At 35.7% G+C, this 14,534-nt stretch overlaps 3 protein-coding genes across 4 annotated transcripts; 1 reads left to right on the forward strand and 2 right to left on the reverse strand.

Annotated features, from left to right (window-relative positions):
* Positions 1-2,414: 2,414 nt before the first annotated feature.
* On the reverse strand, positions 2,415-3,781 carry LOC123671653 (dolichol-phosphate mannosyltransferase subunit 1). Its single transcript, XM_045605615.1, has 3 exons — positions 3,353-3,781; positions 3,080-3,290; positions 2,415-2,998 (listed from the first exon to the last, which is right to left on the reverse strand). The coding sequence occupies exons 1-3, from the start codon at positions 3,580-3,582 to the stop codon at positions 2,588-2,590; spliced, it is 852 nt and encodes a 283-aa protein (XP_045461571.1). The 5' UTR covers positions 3,583-3,781; the 3' UTR covers positions 2,415-2,587.
* A 122-nt stretch (positions 3,782-3,903) lies between these two features.
* LOC123671654 (V-type proton ATPase subunit G) lies at positions 3,904-4,821 on the forward strand. Its single transcript, XM_045605616.1, has 3 exons — positions 3,904-4,094; positions 4,297-4,496; positions 4,555-4,821. Exons 1-3 carry the CDS (start codon positions 4,013-4,015, stop codon positions 4,621-4,623), a joined length of 351 nt encoding a protein of 116 aa, XP_045461572.1. The 5' UTR covers positions 3,904-4,012; the 3' UTR covers positions 4,624-4,821.
* Positions 4,822-4,989: 168 nt separating this feature from the next.
* Positions 4,990-10,737, reverse strand: LOC123671652 (protein NEDD1-like). 2 transcript variants are annotated; one of them, XM_045605613.1, is made up of 5 exons: positions 10,579-10,737; positions 9,936-10,307; positions 9,098-9,429; positions 7,256-7,729; positions 4,990-5,636 (listed from the first exon to the last, which is right to left on the reverse strand). In XM_045605613.1, exons 2-5 carry the CDS (start codon positions 10,265-10,267, stop codon positions 5,092-5,094), a joined length of 1,683 nt encoding a protein of 560 aa, XP_045461569.1. In that variant the 5' UTR covers positions 10,268-10,307; positions 10,579-10,737; the 3' UTR covers positions 4,990-5,091. The 2 variants fall into 2 exon arrangements, with proteins under 2 accessions (XP_045461569.1, XP_045461570.1); XM_045605614.1 differs by lacking the exon at positions 10,579-10,737 and having other exon boundaries at positions 9,098-9,418; positions 9,936-10,104.
* Positions 10,738-14,534: the final 3,797 nt, after the last annotated feature.

Below are 14,534 nucleotides of genomic sequence, written 5' to 3' on the forward strand. Positions count from 1 at the left end.
TCGCGCACTACGTCCATTTTATTTTGTTTAGCGATGAAGCGCACTTCTGATTGAATGACTACGTCAACAAACAAAACTGCCGCATTTGGAGTGAAGCTTATCCTCAAGTGTATGTCGAAACACCGTTACATCCAGAAAAACTGACTGTTTGGTGCGCTTTATGGGCTGGTGGAATCATTGGTCCGTACTTCTTCAAATACGATGATGGCCAGAACGTTACAGAAAATGGTGATCGGTATAGAGCCATGATTACTAACTTTTCCATTCCTGAATTGAACAACCATGATGTCCAGGAGCTGTGGTTCCAACAAGACGGCGCAACATGTCACACAGCTCGTGGTACAATCGATTTATTGAAAGACACGTTTGGTTACCGCCTAATTTCACGTTTTGGACCTGTAAATTGGCCTCCAAGATCTTGTGATTTAGCACCGCTAGACTACTTTCTGTGGGGCTCAGTAAAGTCATTGGTCTATGCGGATAAGCCACAAACCCTTGACCATTTGGAAGACAAAATTCGCCGTGTTATTGCCGATATACGGCCACAAATGTTGGAAAAAGTCATCGAAAATTGGACGTCCAGATTGGACTACATCCGAGCCAGCCGTGGCGGTCATATGCCAGAAATCATATTTAAAATGTAATGCCACAAGATTATCTTGCGGATAAATAAAATTCATGTCAATCGAATAATCCATCGTTGTTTTATTGCAATTTAAAGTTCTATAGCTCTAAAAAAACACCCTTTCCGTATTTATTACACAGAGCTAAAAATCTGAATTCTCTTTGTCTTAAAATTTTCATTTATCTTCGAACTTTTGAGTGAGTAACATCAATTGCAATGTATGTTGTGGAAGAAAACCCTCAAGTGGCTTAGCATCCGCATCGGGAAAACCAAGTTCAGAGTTTTCTTTTTTCCAAGACGTAAAAGCAGAACGCCTTGTTTGTTCGATTCGTTATTTACAAGTGGGTACCTACCTGTCGCATCTTTACTCGAGTGGATAACAATTGTTCCGTCCTGAGTGTTTTCCAACATTTCCCTTGTTTTTCCAAATTATCGTCAGTTGATTTACGTTTTACCTCAAGCACATACGACGTATCTCCAAGAATCATTAAGCAAAGATTGAAAAAAATACACTGGTTTACGAAAGTAAAGGATATGGAGGTATGTTTATTTAAGAACAGTATAGTATTTGAAAAAACTTGTTGAGTTGCCGCGAATTTGCGAATTGGTCATGGAAAATTTCATGAAAAGGATATGGTGCCACAACTGCCTTCCCCTTTGCAATAAAATGAAAACCGATTGATTTTTCTTCAAATATTTTTTTTAATATCAAAATGAAACCTCTGTAATTAAAGGTCGAGATAATTTGATATTATTGCTCAGCAAGTGTGCCTATTTGACAAAAATTGGAAGGAAGGAAGATATTGCATCATATAATGGTTAAAAATGTGAAATTTCTCTACTAACAAGTGGTAATACATTTGCAAATCTATTTAAAAAGTCTGATAATCAGTCAAAAGCAACGTTTAGTTTTTGAAATCTGCTTTCGTGACATCTATGTTCATCTTACTGAACTAATGTGCTCTTTCTATCAATAAACACAGAAATCTATTTTAAAGAGATTCCTACATACATACAGAAATCTATTTTAAAGTGATTCCTACAAACATACAGAAATCTATTTTAAAGAGATTCCTACATACATACAGAAATCTATTTTAAAGAGATTCCTCATACACACAGAAATCTATTTTGAAGAGATTCCTATATAGAAATTATAAAAGCAGCCTCTTTCGGGAATTTCACGAACTACCTAAAAAAGTACTAATTGAAACAGTTTTGATATAGTGGATCGACGTAACGATTACTACAAAACTAGAGAGCACTTTCAAATTGTTTAAGTACACTAACTAAAAGAATATTCTTATTAACTTGGCAATACTTAGTGATGAAAGAGAATTGAATATACAGAGTTACACAGTTACATTCGTCCACCTTCTATCGTTTTCAGGAAAAGATCTAAACATTATTTGAAAGCAACTTTGTATTCAGATATTCCGCTAACCATACTATTGACTGGATTTTTCCTTTAAAAAGACTCAAAAGTTTTTCAATCAAACATGAACTTAGGCACTGTCCTTATCTCAATTCACCAATCTGTGGAACACCAAGAACTATTTATTGAGGTTGCATATTTTATTTTCTCGATTCAAAATCACATTAATGAAAAAATCGCATAATGCAATTTTTTCACACGACACATAAATGACACTTATGACACATATCAAAATGTAAAACAAATCAGTTTAAAAAAATTATATACCAAAGTATACACTATTCAGAATTGAAAAAGGGATCTGTTGAAAACAGTTCAGTTTAAAATGCTCAGTAATCTACATTCAATAAAAAATCTGCTGAAAAAAGTTTAATTAAAAATGTTCAGTAAATCTACATTCAATAGAAATTTTTCCAGGCTAAAGTTATTTTTCATCATCAATTCATAAATACATTTCATTTGGAATGAATTACTGTTCAAGGCATCATTCTTGAAAGTCTCTATAGAATATTATAAACACTTTTTTATTACGTCGTTGCAAAAAGATAGAGAAGAGCACTGGCAAACTGGAAAATCTCTGATCCTCCCAATTTTGATTCTCCATAAACTCTATCGACAAAAGTAATTGGCACCTCTCCAATTGTGTATCCAAACTGTCTAGCCCTTATGATCATCTCCATCTGAAAAACATAGCCTTTCGATACACAACTGCTTACTAGTTTTTCCAATACATGTTTCTTGTACAATCTGAAGGATCCAGTTAGATCAGAGGCTCTGGGTCTCAACAAGAGTTGTGTTAGAAAATTTGCACCTCTAGAGATCAACTTCCTTTTGAAATCCCAACCATAAACACCCCCAGTCCCTACATAGCGACTTCCAGATACCAAATCGAAGTTTTTTTCCTTCTGTTTTTGAATAAATTCTGGAATGAATTTGGGCTGTAAAAAATGTTGTGATGAGAATACAAATTTTGCACAAATGACCAGAAATATTAAGGAATACTTAAGGACTTTCCGTACATGATGACTTAAATCAGCGTCCATGATAATAATGAAGTTTCCTGTTGCATGTTTCAAGCCATGAATATATGCTGTACCAAGACCAAGCTTTTTCTCTCGGGGACGTAAGACTATCTTCTCTTCACCGTAAATTTTCTGTAGCTGTTTAGCAGCTTCTAAGGTACCGTCAGGACTTCCATCATCAATTACTATCACTTCAAATTGATAACCACTGTAATTTGGGCAATAATGAAGTTATACTGATTAACATGGAAATTTGATCCCAAGGTATACCTTTCTTCCATGTATTTGTTTATCATCCATATAACAATGGGAAGATTATCGATTTCGTTGTAAGTTGGCAAAAGGATTGTATATTTATCCTCAGATTCCGTGTCTTTTCCCATTTCAAATTCAATCAGTGATGATTTATTTTCTCGATACGTTAAAACGCAGTAGGCCAACAAAATGATACTTAGGCTACAAGTTAAGGAAGCTGAAATATTAAGGAGAATTTGCCTCATACAATCTCAATTCAGAGGAAAAACTTAATTTTGTTAATCTTAACACCTTATCAAAAAATTTATTAATTTCAGGTTATGTTGATTTAAATATCTGTCATCGTCACCAAGGGGTGGCCAAAAACAATGAACGAGAACAACCCTCCATAACACAAAGTTAACTATTCTTATTTATGGTGTACACAATCGATTAACAGTTTTACTACGGAATAGGTTTCAAAATTTGCTCTTCAATTCGAAAATGATGGAACTAATGAAATTTTTGACGTGGCGGACATAGAACAATGACCTATTTTTGATTCCTTTGATGTAAAGTGGGAGATTGACAAGGATCATATGACTTGTTTCATTGCTATCGCGAATCTTGTACCCAATTCTTATTAGTTTTGTTGTGTACGGAGATCGCTGATTGAGGTGTAAATTTTGAAGAATTATGGCTAGCCAAACTCAAGGAATTCAACAACTTTTAGCCGCAGAGAAACGGGCTGCTGAAAAGGTTTCCGAAGCAAGAAAACGTAAGGAGCCCATGAACAAAATATTGATTATAAAATTTTGGGTGTTGTTTCTAGTCACGAGTTTCCAAAATAAGTTATGAATTATAGAAATACTGAAGAGTTTTTAGGCCTATTATCAACAATTTATATTCAAATGGGCTATAACTTATTCCATAGTTAATTTTTTTTTGCTGACCATTGAAATAACCCATTTTTCCAACAGGTAAAGCCAGAAGATTGAAGCAGGCAAAAGAGGAAGCACAAGATGAAATTGAGAAATATCGCAAAGAACGAGAACGTCAATTCAAGGAATTTGAAGCTAAACATATGGGCTCCAGAGAAGATGTTGCCTCAAAAATTGATCAAGACACAAAGATTCGCGTAGATGACATGAATAAGGCTGTTTCATCTAAAAAAGATCCTGTAAGTGGACTTATGCCCTTAGTTTCAGTTTTTTTATTAACAAATAATACCTTTGCAGGTGATCCAAGGAGTTTTGGAGCTTGTGTATGCAATAAAGCCAGAGTTACACAAGAACTATCGTGCTTAAGCAATATCTGTTTAATAATTGGAATTTTAATTCATAGTACTGTGAAGATGAAGTATTTACTTAATAGTTGAGAAGGCATTCCTTTTTGTATTATATGTTAACGCATTATTTACTGAACTTTAGAAAAACCTGTACACATACTAAAATAAATGTAAATTGTTGTATCATTGTAACTATGTTACAAAACTTTAAATTTTAGTTTGAGTTTCATTTTGACAACCTAGTAAGCTTCATTTATGAATATTATTTTACACAGGGTGTTCCAAGCAAAAACTGACCCTTACCCTCTGTAAGTCAGAAAAGGATGTTATTAATTATTAATTTCAACACAATGGTATCAAAATGGCATTTGAAAAAAAAAGTAAATCTTATTCGAATTTTTTTTATTTTTTATATACAAATATTGTGCCCTATACGTAAATTATTAAAAATATTCACAGCCTTATCGGAAGCATCAACAAAATTCTTCTAATTATCCTGATCAGTTTTGCATATCTGTTCCTGAAGTAACGCAATCTGCTTCTTCAACCTCAAATTCTCCTCCAACAAATAGTTATCAGATAACGGTGAATTCATAGCGACATCCTCCCTCAAAGCATCCATCCTGTTCTCCATCTTGATGAAATCCTTCATCATCGCCATCATCAAATTCAGATTCATCCTTCTCATCTGCGCGTTTGCGTTGGAAAACTGATACTTCATGTCTTTTGCGAACGACTCGAATTTATCCGACAACTCTTTTCTCACAGTTTCTTCCACCATCTTTTTCATGTGATCCAGAGGGACAGGAGCTAGTTCTTCGTTATTATTCTTGTTGTCCGTTAGGTTATTCGCTATGGGGGATACAACTGCTTCAAGTTTAGATACCACAATTTGAGGGCAGGTCGGTGTAGATGTTGACACTTGTTTAGTGCTAAGGGACCTCCTTCTGTATAAACTCAATCGTTCCGGTTCTGCAATGCTATCCTCAGTTTGCTCTTTGTTATACGAATTGTTTTCGACCAAGTTGTCGCCTGAAATTAAAAGATGTATTAAGTCATCAGTAATGTTTAAGTTACCACAATCATGCGATATTTCAATTCCGTAGTGAATTTTAACAATCTCAATGCATTGTTGAAGCGTGTATCGTTCCATTTTTAATGATGGGGTTGTTTTTACTTGTCAAATGTCAAAAGATGACAGCTTCAAAAGTGACAGCTGCCCAGATAAAGGGCTATTCAAAATGAAACCTCTTATTGGAAATCTACAATATCAAGACGTAATGTTGCAAATATTAGGCCAATTGAAAAGTCCCCGGTCTAATGCACAGATGGTGGTGCTAGTATTAAATCCATATGATTTTTAGTTAGTACCAACCTTCAAACGATACGTGTCAAAATTTGACAGCAGTCCGACCATTAGTTTGTGAGATATTACGTAGTGAGTGTAGCTACCTTTGTTATTTGAAAAAGATGGAAAAAAAAGAATTTCGTATGCTGATAAAATATTTCTTTTTGAAGAGAAAAATGCATTCCAGGAAAATAAACCATCATTGATTGGTATGCTAAGTTTGAACGTGGTGAAATGAGCACCGAAGACGGCGAACGCAGTGGACGCCCAAAAGAGGCTGTCACCGACGAAAAAATCAAAAAAGTTCACAAAATAATTTTGAAGGGCCGTGAAGTGAAATTATTCGAGATAGCAGACATTGTGAAGATATCATCTGAATGAGTAGATCATATCATTCACGAATATTTGTACATGAGAAAGTTGTGTGCAAAATGGGTGCCGCGGAGCTCACAATCGATCAAAATCAACAACGTGTTAATGATTCTGATCAGTGTTTGAAGCTGTTTAAATGCAATAAACCTGAATTTTTGCGTCGATATGTGACAATAGATGAAACATGGCTCCACCATTTCACTCCGGAGTCCAATCGACAGTCAGCTGAGTGAACTGCACACATGAACCGAATCCAAAGCGAGGAAAAATAACAGTCGGCTGGCAAGGTTATGGCAGCAGTATTCTTAGATGCGCAAGGTATAATATTCATTGATTACCTCCAAAAGGGCCAGACCATCAACAGCGATCGTTTAAAGAATGAAATCGTTAAAAAACGGCCCTGTTTGAAAAAAAAAAGTGATTTTTCATTAAAACAATGCGCCGTGTCACAAATCAATGAAAACAATGGCAAAATTGCATGAATTGGGCTTCGAATTGCTTCTGCATCCACCGTATTTTCCAGATCTGGCCCCCAGCGACTTTTTCCTGTTCTCAGACCATAAAAGAATGCTCGCTGCAAAGAAATTTAGCACCAATGAAGAATTAATCGCCGAAACTGAGGCATATTTTGAAGCGAAAGACAAATCGTATTACGAAAATGGTATCGAAAAGTTGCAAGATCGCTATAATCGCTGTATTGCCCTCAAAGGCAAATATGTTGAATAATAAAATCGAATTTTGCCAAAAAAATGTTCTTTACTATGGTAAAACGGGGACTTTTCAATTGGCCTCTTACTGTAGGCTAATAATAACAGGTGACAGATAATAATTTCGTTGTCAAAATATGAGCCAAACTCTAATTAAAATATTCCATGGACAAGTTTGTGGTTACTTCAGCGTCCAACATCAAAAAATAAATCGATTCACTCACCCTCTTCAGTTATCGATTGGTCATATCTGCTTGCCAGCCCATCACCCAGCCCTAAGTTGGCCATGAAAGAATCCACAGTGTTAGGCGATTCGGACACTTTCTCCGGCACATCTCCATACTCCAGACTGTTAGACAGGAGATTCCCGAAGGATACGTTCAGGGCGACATCCTCCTCGTTGTTCTTGACATGCTGTTCGGAATCGCCGAAATCCTCCAAGAGGCTGCTGTTAGAATTGACCATCTCTTGTTTTTGAAAGGCGATATTCTTAACTGTACTGTTGTGAGCCTCGAAGACAAGAACTGGCTCTAAGATCCGCCTGGAATCGTACAGGCTAATGTTGCCCTCCTGAGAGGCCAGTACGAAGTGTGTGCCATCGTGAGAGAAGTCTACGGCTGTCATGTTGTTACTCACTGGTACGCTGGCGATGCACTTGTTGGAGATGATGTCGTAGCAGGAGAACTGTCTGTCTGCGCCTGAGAAAATCAGAAAAAATCAATTTATTGTTTTAGATATCAGATTTTGTCAATTTATGTATACAGGTTTGGTAAATGCATTTGGAACGATCGAAACATCTGCATGATACAATATGGAATAAACGAGTGTTCTCCTTCAATGGCAAAGTGGGGATGGTGACAGTTACAGCCTTTGTTAGCACTACGGCTTAAATATTAGTCGCTCTTGAACCATGGAATGGGCTGAGATAATATTATTCCATTGTATACGATACAAATTATTTACGACAATGAATGATACAAATAATTTCTTCTGTGGAAATGAGTACTTAGATTCCTTTTCAGCATAACTGATTAGAAAATGAAATAAATTTTATGAAAGTAATAAATCAAGGGTGTTTTTTTAGAGCTATAGAACTTTAAATTGCAATAAAACAACGATGGATTATTCCATTGACATGAATTTTATTTATCCGCAAGATAATCTTGTGGCATTACATTTTAAATATGATTTCTGGCATATGCTTGCCACGGCTGGCTCGGATGTAGTCCAATCTGGACGTCCAATTTTCGATGACTTTTTTCAACATTTGTGGCCGTATATCGGCAATGACACGGCGAATGTTGTCTTCCAAATGGTCAAGGGTTTGTGGCTTATCCGCATAGACCAATGACTTTACACAGCCCCACAGAAAGTAGTCTAGCGGTGTTAAATCACAAGATCTTGGAGGCCAATTCACAGGTCCAAAACGTGAAATTAGGCGGTCACCAAACGTGTCTTTCAATAAATCGATTGTGGCACGAGCTGTGTGACATGTTGCGCCGTCTTGTTGGAACCACAGCTACTGGACATCATGGTTGTTCAATTCAGGAATGAAAAAGTTAGTAATCATGGCTCTATGCCGATCACCATTGACTGTAACGTTCTGGCAATCATCGTTTTTGGAGAAGTACGGACCAATGATTCCACCAGCCCATAAAGCGCACCAAACAGTCAGTTTTTCTGGATGTAACGGTGTTTCGACATACACTTGAGTATTAGCTTCACTCCAAATGCGGCAGTTTTGTTTGTTGACGTAGCCATTCAACCAGAAGTGCGCCTCATCGCTAAACAAAATAAAATGGACGTAGTGCGCGATACGTATTCCGCACAGAACCATTATTTTCGAAATAAAATTGCACTATTTGCAAGCGTTGTTCAGGCGTGAGTATTCATGGTGAATTGCTAAACCAAACTGAGAATAAATCACTTGACTGCTGTTAAATCGGTCGCCATCTAGAACAGTAATGCCGACTTAAAGTTATATACCTCGAAAAAAAACACCCGTTATAATAGAAAACAAAAACAAATTCTAAAATGCCACTTAAAAAAATCATCACATAGATTACCTGTAGTTATTATCAAATCTGAATTGTTCGGACAGAATGCAACTCCAGTGATAGGTGCTTTATGAGCCTCAACGAAGAATTTATGCTTATTGATGTTGCTGTCCCAAACCACAACCATACCCTCGTTGCTACCACCCATAATGATATTTCTCTTCATAGGATTAGTTCTCAAAGCGCTGACACTGTCAGATCTAGGAATCTTAAGGGTGGTGGACAATGCATTGGTGAGGTTACTGTACAATAGGACTTCCCCACTGACGCAACCAGCCACTACGTGGGTGTCTCTTGCGGTAAATTCAATGTGAGAAATCATGGACGAAGCTGGAGGAAATCTAAAATTTATCTACTTAATTGTTGGGTTTTTCATACAAACAAACTATACAGATGGTTGTCCGACATAACCTCACTTAACCTAACTTTTAAGAATAGGAGAAATATGAAGAAATCTCTATTAACACCTTTACACATTTAGCACCATTCGGATAATTTATCTTGTTCAAGTTTTATAACACTTTTACACATTTAGAATAAAATACCTTTCAAACTGAAGAAAATAAACTTTCAAGGTTATTTAAAAAACTCCTGACAATATGAGGTAATCTGCTTGTTATTAATATTCTTAAATAAACACATCCACAATGGTATGCAAAGAAACAGTCTGAGGTTCATCATGTGCACTAACTAGTGGTTCAAAGAGAGAGCCCTGAAGAACTCAAAACTTCAAATCTATCTATCAATGAAAGGTAGGACTAACTTAATAGATAATAATATTCCCTTGAGAAAATAATGCTGACCTTGTCATGTAGAAATTATGAATTCTAAACTATTCAACACCCACCTGCTCTTAATCTTCTTCTGTTTAACATCGTAGATTTGGACCTGTCCGTTTTTTGAGCCAAAAGCAATGAATTTCTTAGTTGTGTTTTGGAATGCCGTACAAGAAGGATCTTCTATGTCTGTAATTGTGTGTAAAAATTTAAGCTGGTTCCTGACACTGATAATTTCTGGTAGGCCTGATTGGGGGACAACTGAAACCCAACTCCCATCTTTACTCCATGAAATGCTTCTTACTGGTCCTTCGACTTTGGAGCCAGGTTGATAGTTGTATACCAAGTAACCTTCGGGGAAGGAATGGAATTTCACTGATGTGGAGGAAGATGCTATATACATTTTGAAATGAACCAATGATCTTCAGAAATGACGGGGTTAACTGAAAGAACGCCCGGAATTAGTACTTTCATATCACTTATATTGTTTGTTTAATTTAGCAGCTGTTTTCATAATCACATTCCCCAATAACAATAACTTGGAAGTGAGGTTATTCAAACCTCAGTTTTCTGTTGCTAACATTTCTTGTGGGCCCATTTCATATAACTATTAAGGTACACATTATTAGAGGATTTGATATTCATGTAAAAAACTTTTCAATTTCAAAAATTCCCACTAATAAAATAATGCATTTATTTTCACAAAGCTGGTACCTTGTGATGTTGTCCTCTATATTCGATATTCCTGTTTTTCCTGACTGATAAAAAAAATCAAAAATAAGTCACAATTTCCAGCAAAAAACTACATGAATCCTCCGATTAACCGTTTACGTTCGAATTGTCAAATTTAATAAACTGATGGATCCTCCATCTGTTGGAATGTTTCGGATTCGGAGATACGATTGCAAGGATCTGTCATGCGACTGGAACATAGAAAAATAATAATGGACTAGAAAATGTGGAAAAAAATAAAAAATATAGTTCTAAAAAAGTATTGATAACTTTTTGAACCTTTTAAATTAATGCGAATTTATTTAGAATAGCCATGAAGTTATCCTCCCAAGTTAGTTCTATCTGATATCATCGTCGGGAAATGGGTAGGTATGTAATTTCATTGGAAATTTCATTTTAATTTAAATCTAGATAGTTCCCCGATGGGAATAAAAACCGTATTAGGATTTCGTAAAAAATCATTGCTGAGTTGAATAAACTCATCTGGGGGTTTCGTTGACCTGAATGCAAACAGAAATTCGACACTAAATGAGATGAAGATATTCGATTTCGTTCAGAATCAGGTGAAACATGCGCCACCAATGACTAGCTTTTCCAATTTTCCAACCACTGGATCTTGAAATTGGAAAATGTTTTCCGTACGAAGTATACATGGAAATTTATAATTGTTTGTGTGGAAAGCTCACAAACACATATTCTCTTTGGTGAACTTTTATAGAAAAGTTTTCCTTTCTCTGCGCTTGTTCGTGAGGGGGAATCTTATTATTTGGCCCAAATTTTTGTAATTTTGTAATATTGGGTTTATGTTCCAAACACTATCGTTCTGCCGAAAATTGCTAACCTCCCAGAATAGCAAAAAGTCTCCAATATATATAATTGTTAAAACTCTTTTTTAGAAGATTGCACCGAAAATTTGTTTGTGTATAAAATTGATTTGAAAAGTGATCCAAAAAGTCATATATGTAGCTTTTACCTCGAGAAAAGTAACCAATAAAAGTTTCCCTGATGTGATTACCTACCTCTTGATTTTTCTTGAATTTTTGTGGTTGTGTTGAGGTTATTGCAAGAAGACTTAATAATATTGATAGAAAAAACCTTTTCAATTTCGATTAAATGATCGATTTGATCCGATATAGACAAATTTGAATGCAGAAAATCTTATTTTCGTGAATTTGGCGCCGATATACAGGCTAATTCAAAAGTCGAGGTCATAACTTTATGAAGTGATAGTTAGCTAGTAACAATAAGAAGTTCTTTCAAGTAAAATTCTTTACCATCTTGAATCCCTTCGGACATACAGGAGGTGTAACTTAATTTTTGTTCATTCTCAAAAGGGATTCACGATAAAAAAAAATTTGAAAGGACTTTTTATATTATCTAGAACTATCACTTCATTGAGTTATAATCTGGACTTCTGAATCTCCTTACACATGGTGTGCCTAAATTGAAGAAACAAACGAAAATGAGAGATTCCTTGGATAATTTTAAGAATAAAAAGTCCTATGAACATGAGCCCGTGAAAGTTTTGTTTTCGATACAGATACAGACTGTTTTTTGAAGTCCTACTTTTTTGTAGGAATCGAATCGAATCTTCATTAATCTTCTCTTCAAATTGGGTAAATAAGTAACTAAACTTATAATATTAATCTTTCTAATAATTTTGGATATTCTCTATAGGATTAATGAAGAATTTTTTGAAATTTTTCCTCAAAATCGTTAACAGATAGGTACGTCAAAATTGGGTCAAAGGTTGTTCTTTAATTTTTCGGAACTACCAGTGGCCATAAAAAAAGAAAAGAGCGAACTCCCAGAAAAAAAAAATTATCTTGTAGATTTGCATTCAAAATTAGCATATCACCGGATGAAAACTTTAAATTGGAATATCTATGTCAAATTAAAGTTAAATATATCTTGTAGAGGGAAGCTCCTACGTGAAAAAAACTTGAAAAACAATCAAACTTCAACAACCTGCATCTCGAAAAAAAAAGCGTTTGCGGGCCCATGTTTATAGGACTTTTTGTTCCTAAAATGATCCAAGAAATCTGTCATTTTCGTTTGTAACTCCAATTTAGGACCACCCTGTATAATGCCATATTTGGAAAAGGGAAAAGTCGAACTTTCCTAGAAAGAAGTGATTTTTTCATATGATTTTTAGTTTCTACAAAAAAAATATTCCAAAGATGTGATGAGTGATATTGGACGAAATAGAACAAAATTATTAAAAAAAAATATTCAAGTACTTGTGTGAGCTTGCTATCGTTCTTCTTTCAGAACAGCAGACCACCAATGTGTGGACGCAACTGAAAAATGAATGAATGATCCCTAAAAAGCTCCCGACTTCACTTCATTGCTTTTTTCTCAACTTTTTCTGCAGACTACAGTCACAATACGCGGCTTTCTTTCAAAGCATCCAAGAATCCCTATCTTAGCATCACGAGTATGAAGGCTTTCCACGTCTCCAAAGTTAATTTTCCAGGAAGCTAGCTGCAGGTGTTCTCAGATGAAGATCAAACAAATTAACTTTTATTGCCTCATTCCTTTATTCTAGTGGGCGACAAACGAATGTTGAGCTGTTTCGCTGGATTAGGAATAATGAGAATGGAACGGCATTCTATCCAGATTGAATTGGACGTCGCGGAGTATACAGGGTGTGTTTAATAAGTAAATATAGGGTGTTTTTTTCGAGGTATATAGCTTTAAGTTGGCATAACTGTTCAAGATGGCGACCGATTTAACAGCTGTCAAAAGATTTATTCTCAGTTTGGTTTGGCAATTCATCATGAATAGACTCACGCCTGAACAACGCTTGCAAATAGTGCAATAGTCGAAAATAATGGTTCTGTGCGGAATACGTATCGCGCACTACATCCATTTTATTTTGTTTAGCGATGAAGCGCACTTCTGGTTGAATGGCTACGTCAACAAACACAACTGCCGCATTTGGAGTGAAGCTAATCCTCAAGTGTATGTCGATACACCGTTACATCCAGAAAAACTGACTGTTTGGTGCGCTTTATGGGCTGGTGGAATCATTGGTCCGTACTTCTTCAAAAACGATGATGGCCAGAACGTTACAGTCAATGGTGATCGGTATAGGGCCATGATTACTAACTTTTTCATTCCTGAATTGAATAACCATGATGTCCAGGAGCTTTGGTTCCAACAAGACGGCGCAACATGTCACACAGCTCGTGCCACAATCGATTTATTGAAAGACACGTTTGGTGACCGCCTAATTTCACGTTTTGGACCTGTGAATTGGCCTCCAAGATCTTGTGATTTAACACCGCTAGACTACTTTCTGTGGGGCTATGTAAAGTCATTGGTCTATGCGGATAAGCCACAAACCCTTGACCATTTGGAAGACAACATTCGCCGTGTTATTGCCAATATACGGCCACAAATGTTGGAAAAAGTCATCGAAAATTGGACGTCCAGATTGGACTACATCCGAGTCAGCCGTGGCGGTCATATGCCAGAAATCATATTTAAAATGTAATGCCACAAGATTATCTTGCGGATAAATAAAATTCATATCAATCGAATAATCCATCGTTGTTTTATTGCAATTTAAAGTTCTATAGCTCTAAAAAGAAACACCCTTTATGTTTTCATTTCCGCGCGCTTTTAAAATTTGATAGTTCATTTTGGGGACAGAATTCGCTTACTGAAAATGACATAAGCTCCCTTACTATTTTTATTACTCTGAGAAAGAAACTAAAAGTCGATGTATCGATAATTAAAATTGAAAATTCATTTATGTAGTTAATTCATCTAATCTGATCAATAATTCGTAAATTTGAGAATAATTTCAAAATTTGCGGAAAGCGACAGAAACAGCACGCATCATTTGAGTTGATTTCTCTTCTCCTCTTTCGTTTGATTTCATTTCCAATATTTTTTGTCGATAAATGTATAAATAGAAATCCTTCCCATCA

Source organism: Harmonia axyridis, chromosome 1, assembly GCF_914767665.1.
Source record: "Harmonia axyridis chromosome 1, icHarAxyr1.1, whole genome shotgun sequence".
Lineage (NCBI taxonomy): Eukaryota > Metazoa > Arthropoda > Insecta > Coleoptera > Coccinellidae > Harmonia > Harmonia axyridis.

Excerpts from the sequence above, each read along its gene's own strand:
- LOC123671653 (XM_045605615.1), bottom strand. The coding sequence starts at position 3,582 with ATGAGGCAAATTCTCCTTAATATTTCAGCTTCCTTAACTTGTAGCCTA. Across the intron at positions 3,291-3,352 it reads AACAAATACATGGAAGAAAG|TGGTTATCAATTTGAAGTGA; the intron begins GTATACCTTGGG and ends CCCAAATTACAG. Across the intron at positions 2,999-3,079 it reads ACGCTGATTTAAGTCATCAT|CCCAAATTCATTCCAGAATT; the intron begins GTACGGAAAGTC and ends CATTTTTTACAG.
- LOC123671654 (XM_045605616.1), top strand. The coding sequence starts at position 4,013 with ATGGCTAGCCAAACTCAAGGAATTCAACAACTTTTAGCCGCAGAGAAA. Across the intron at positions 4,095-4,296 it reads GGTTTCCGAAGCAAGAAAAC|GTAAAGCCAGAAGATTGAAG; the intron begins GTAAGGAGCCCA and ends TTTTTCCAACAG. Across the intron at positions 4,497-4,554 it reads TTTCATCTAAAAAAGATCCT|GTGATCCAAGGAGTTTTGGA; the intron begins GTAAGTGGACTT and ends ATACCTTTGCAG.
- LOC123671652 (XM_045605613.1), bottom strand. The coding sequence starts at position 10,267 with ATGTATATAGCATCTTCCTCCACATCAGTGAAATTCCATTCCTTCCCC. Across the intron at positions 7,730-9,097 it reads AGATTTGATAATAACTACAG|GCGCAGACAGACAGTTCTCC; the intron begins GTAATCTATGTG and ends TGATTTTCTCAG. Across the intron at positions 5,637-7,255 it reads CCAATCGATAACTGAAGAGG|GCGACAACTTGGTCGAAAAC; the intron begins GTGAGTGAATCG and ends TTTTAATTTCAG.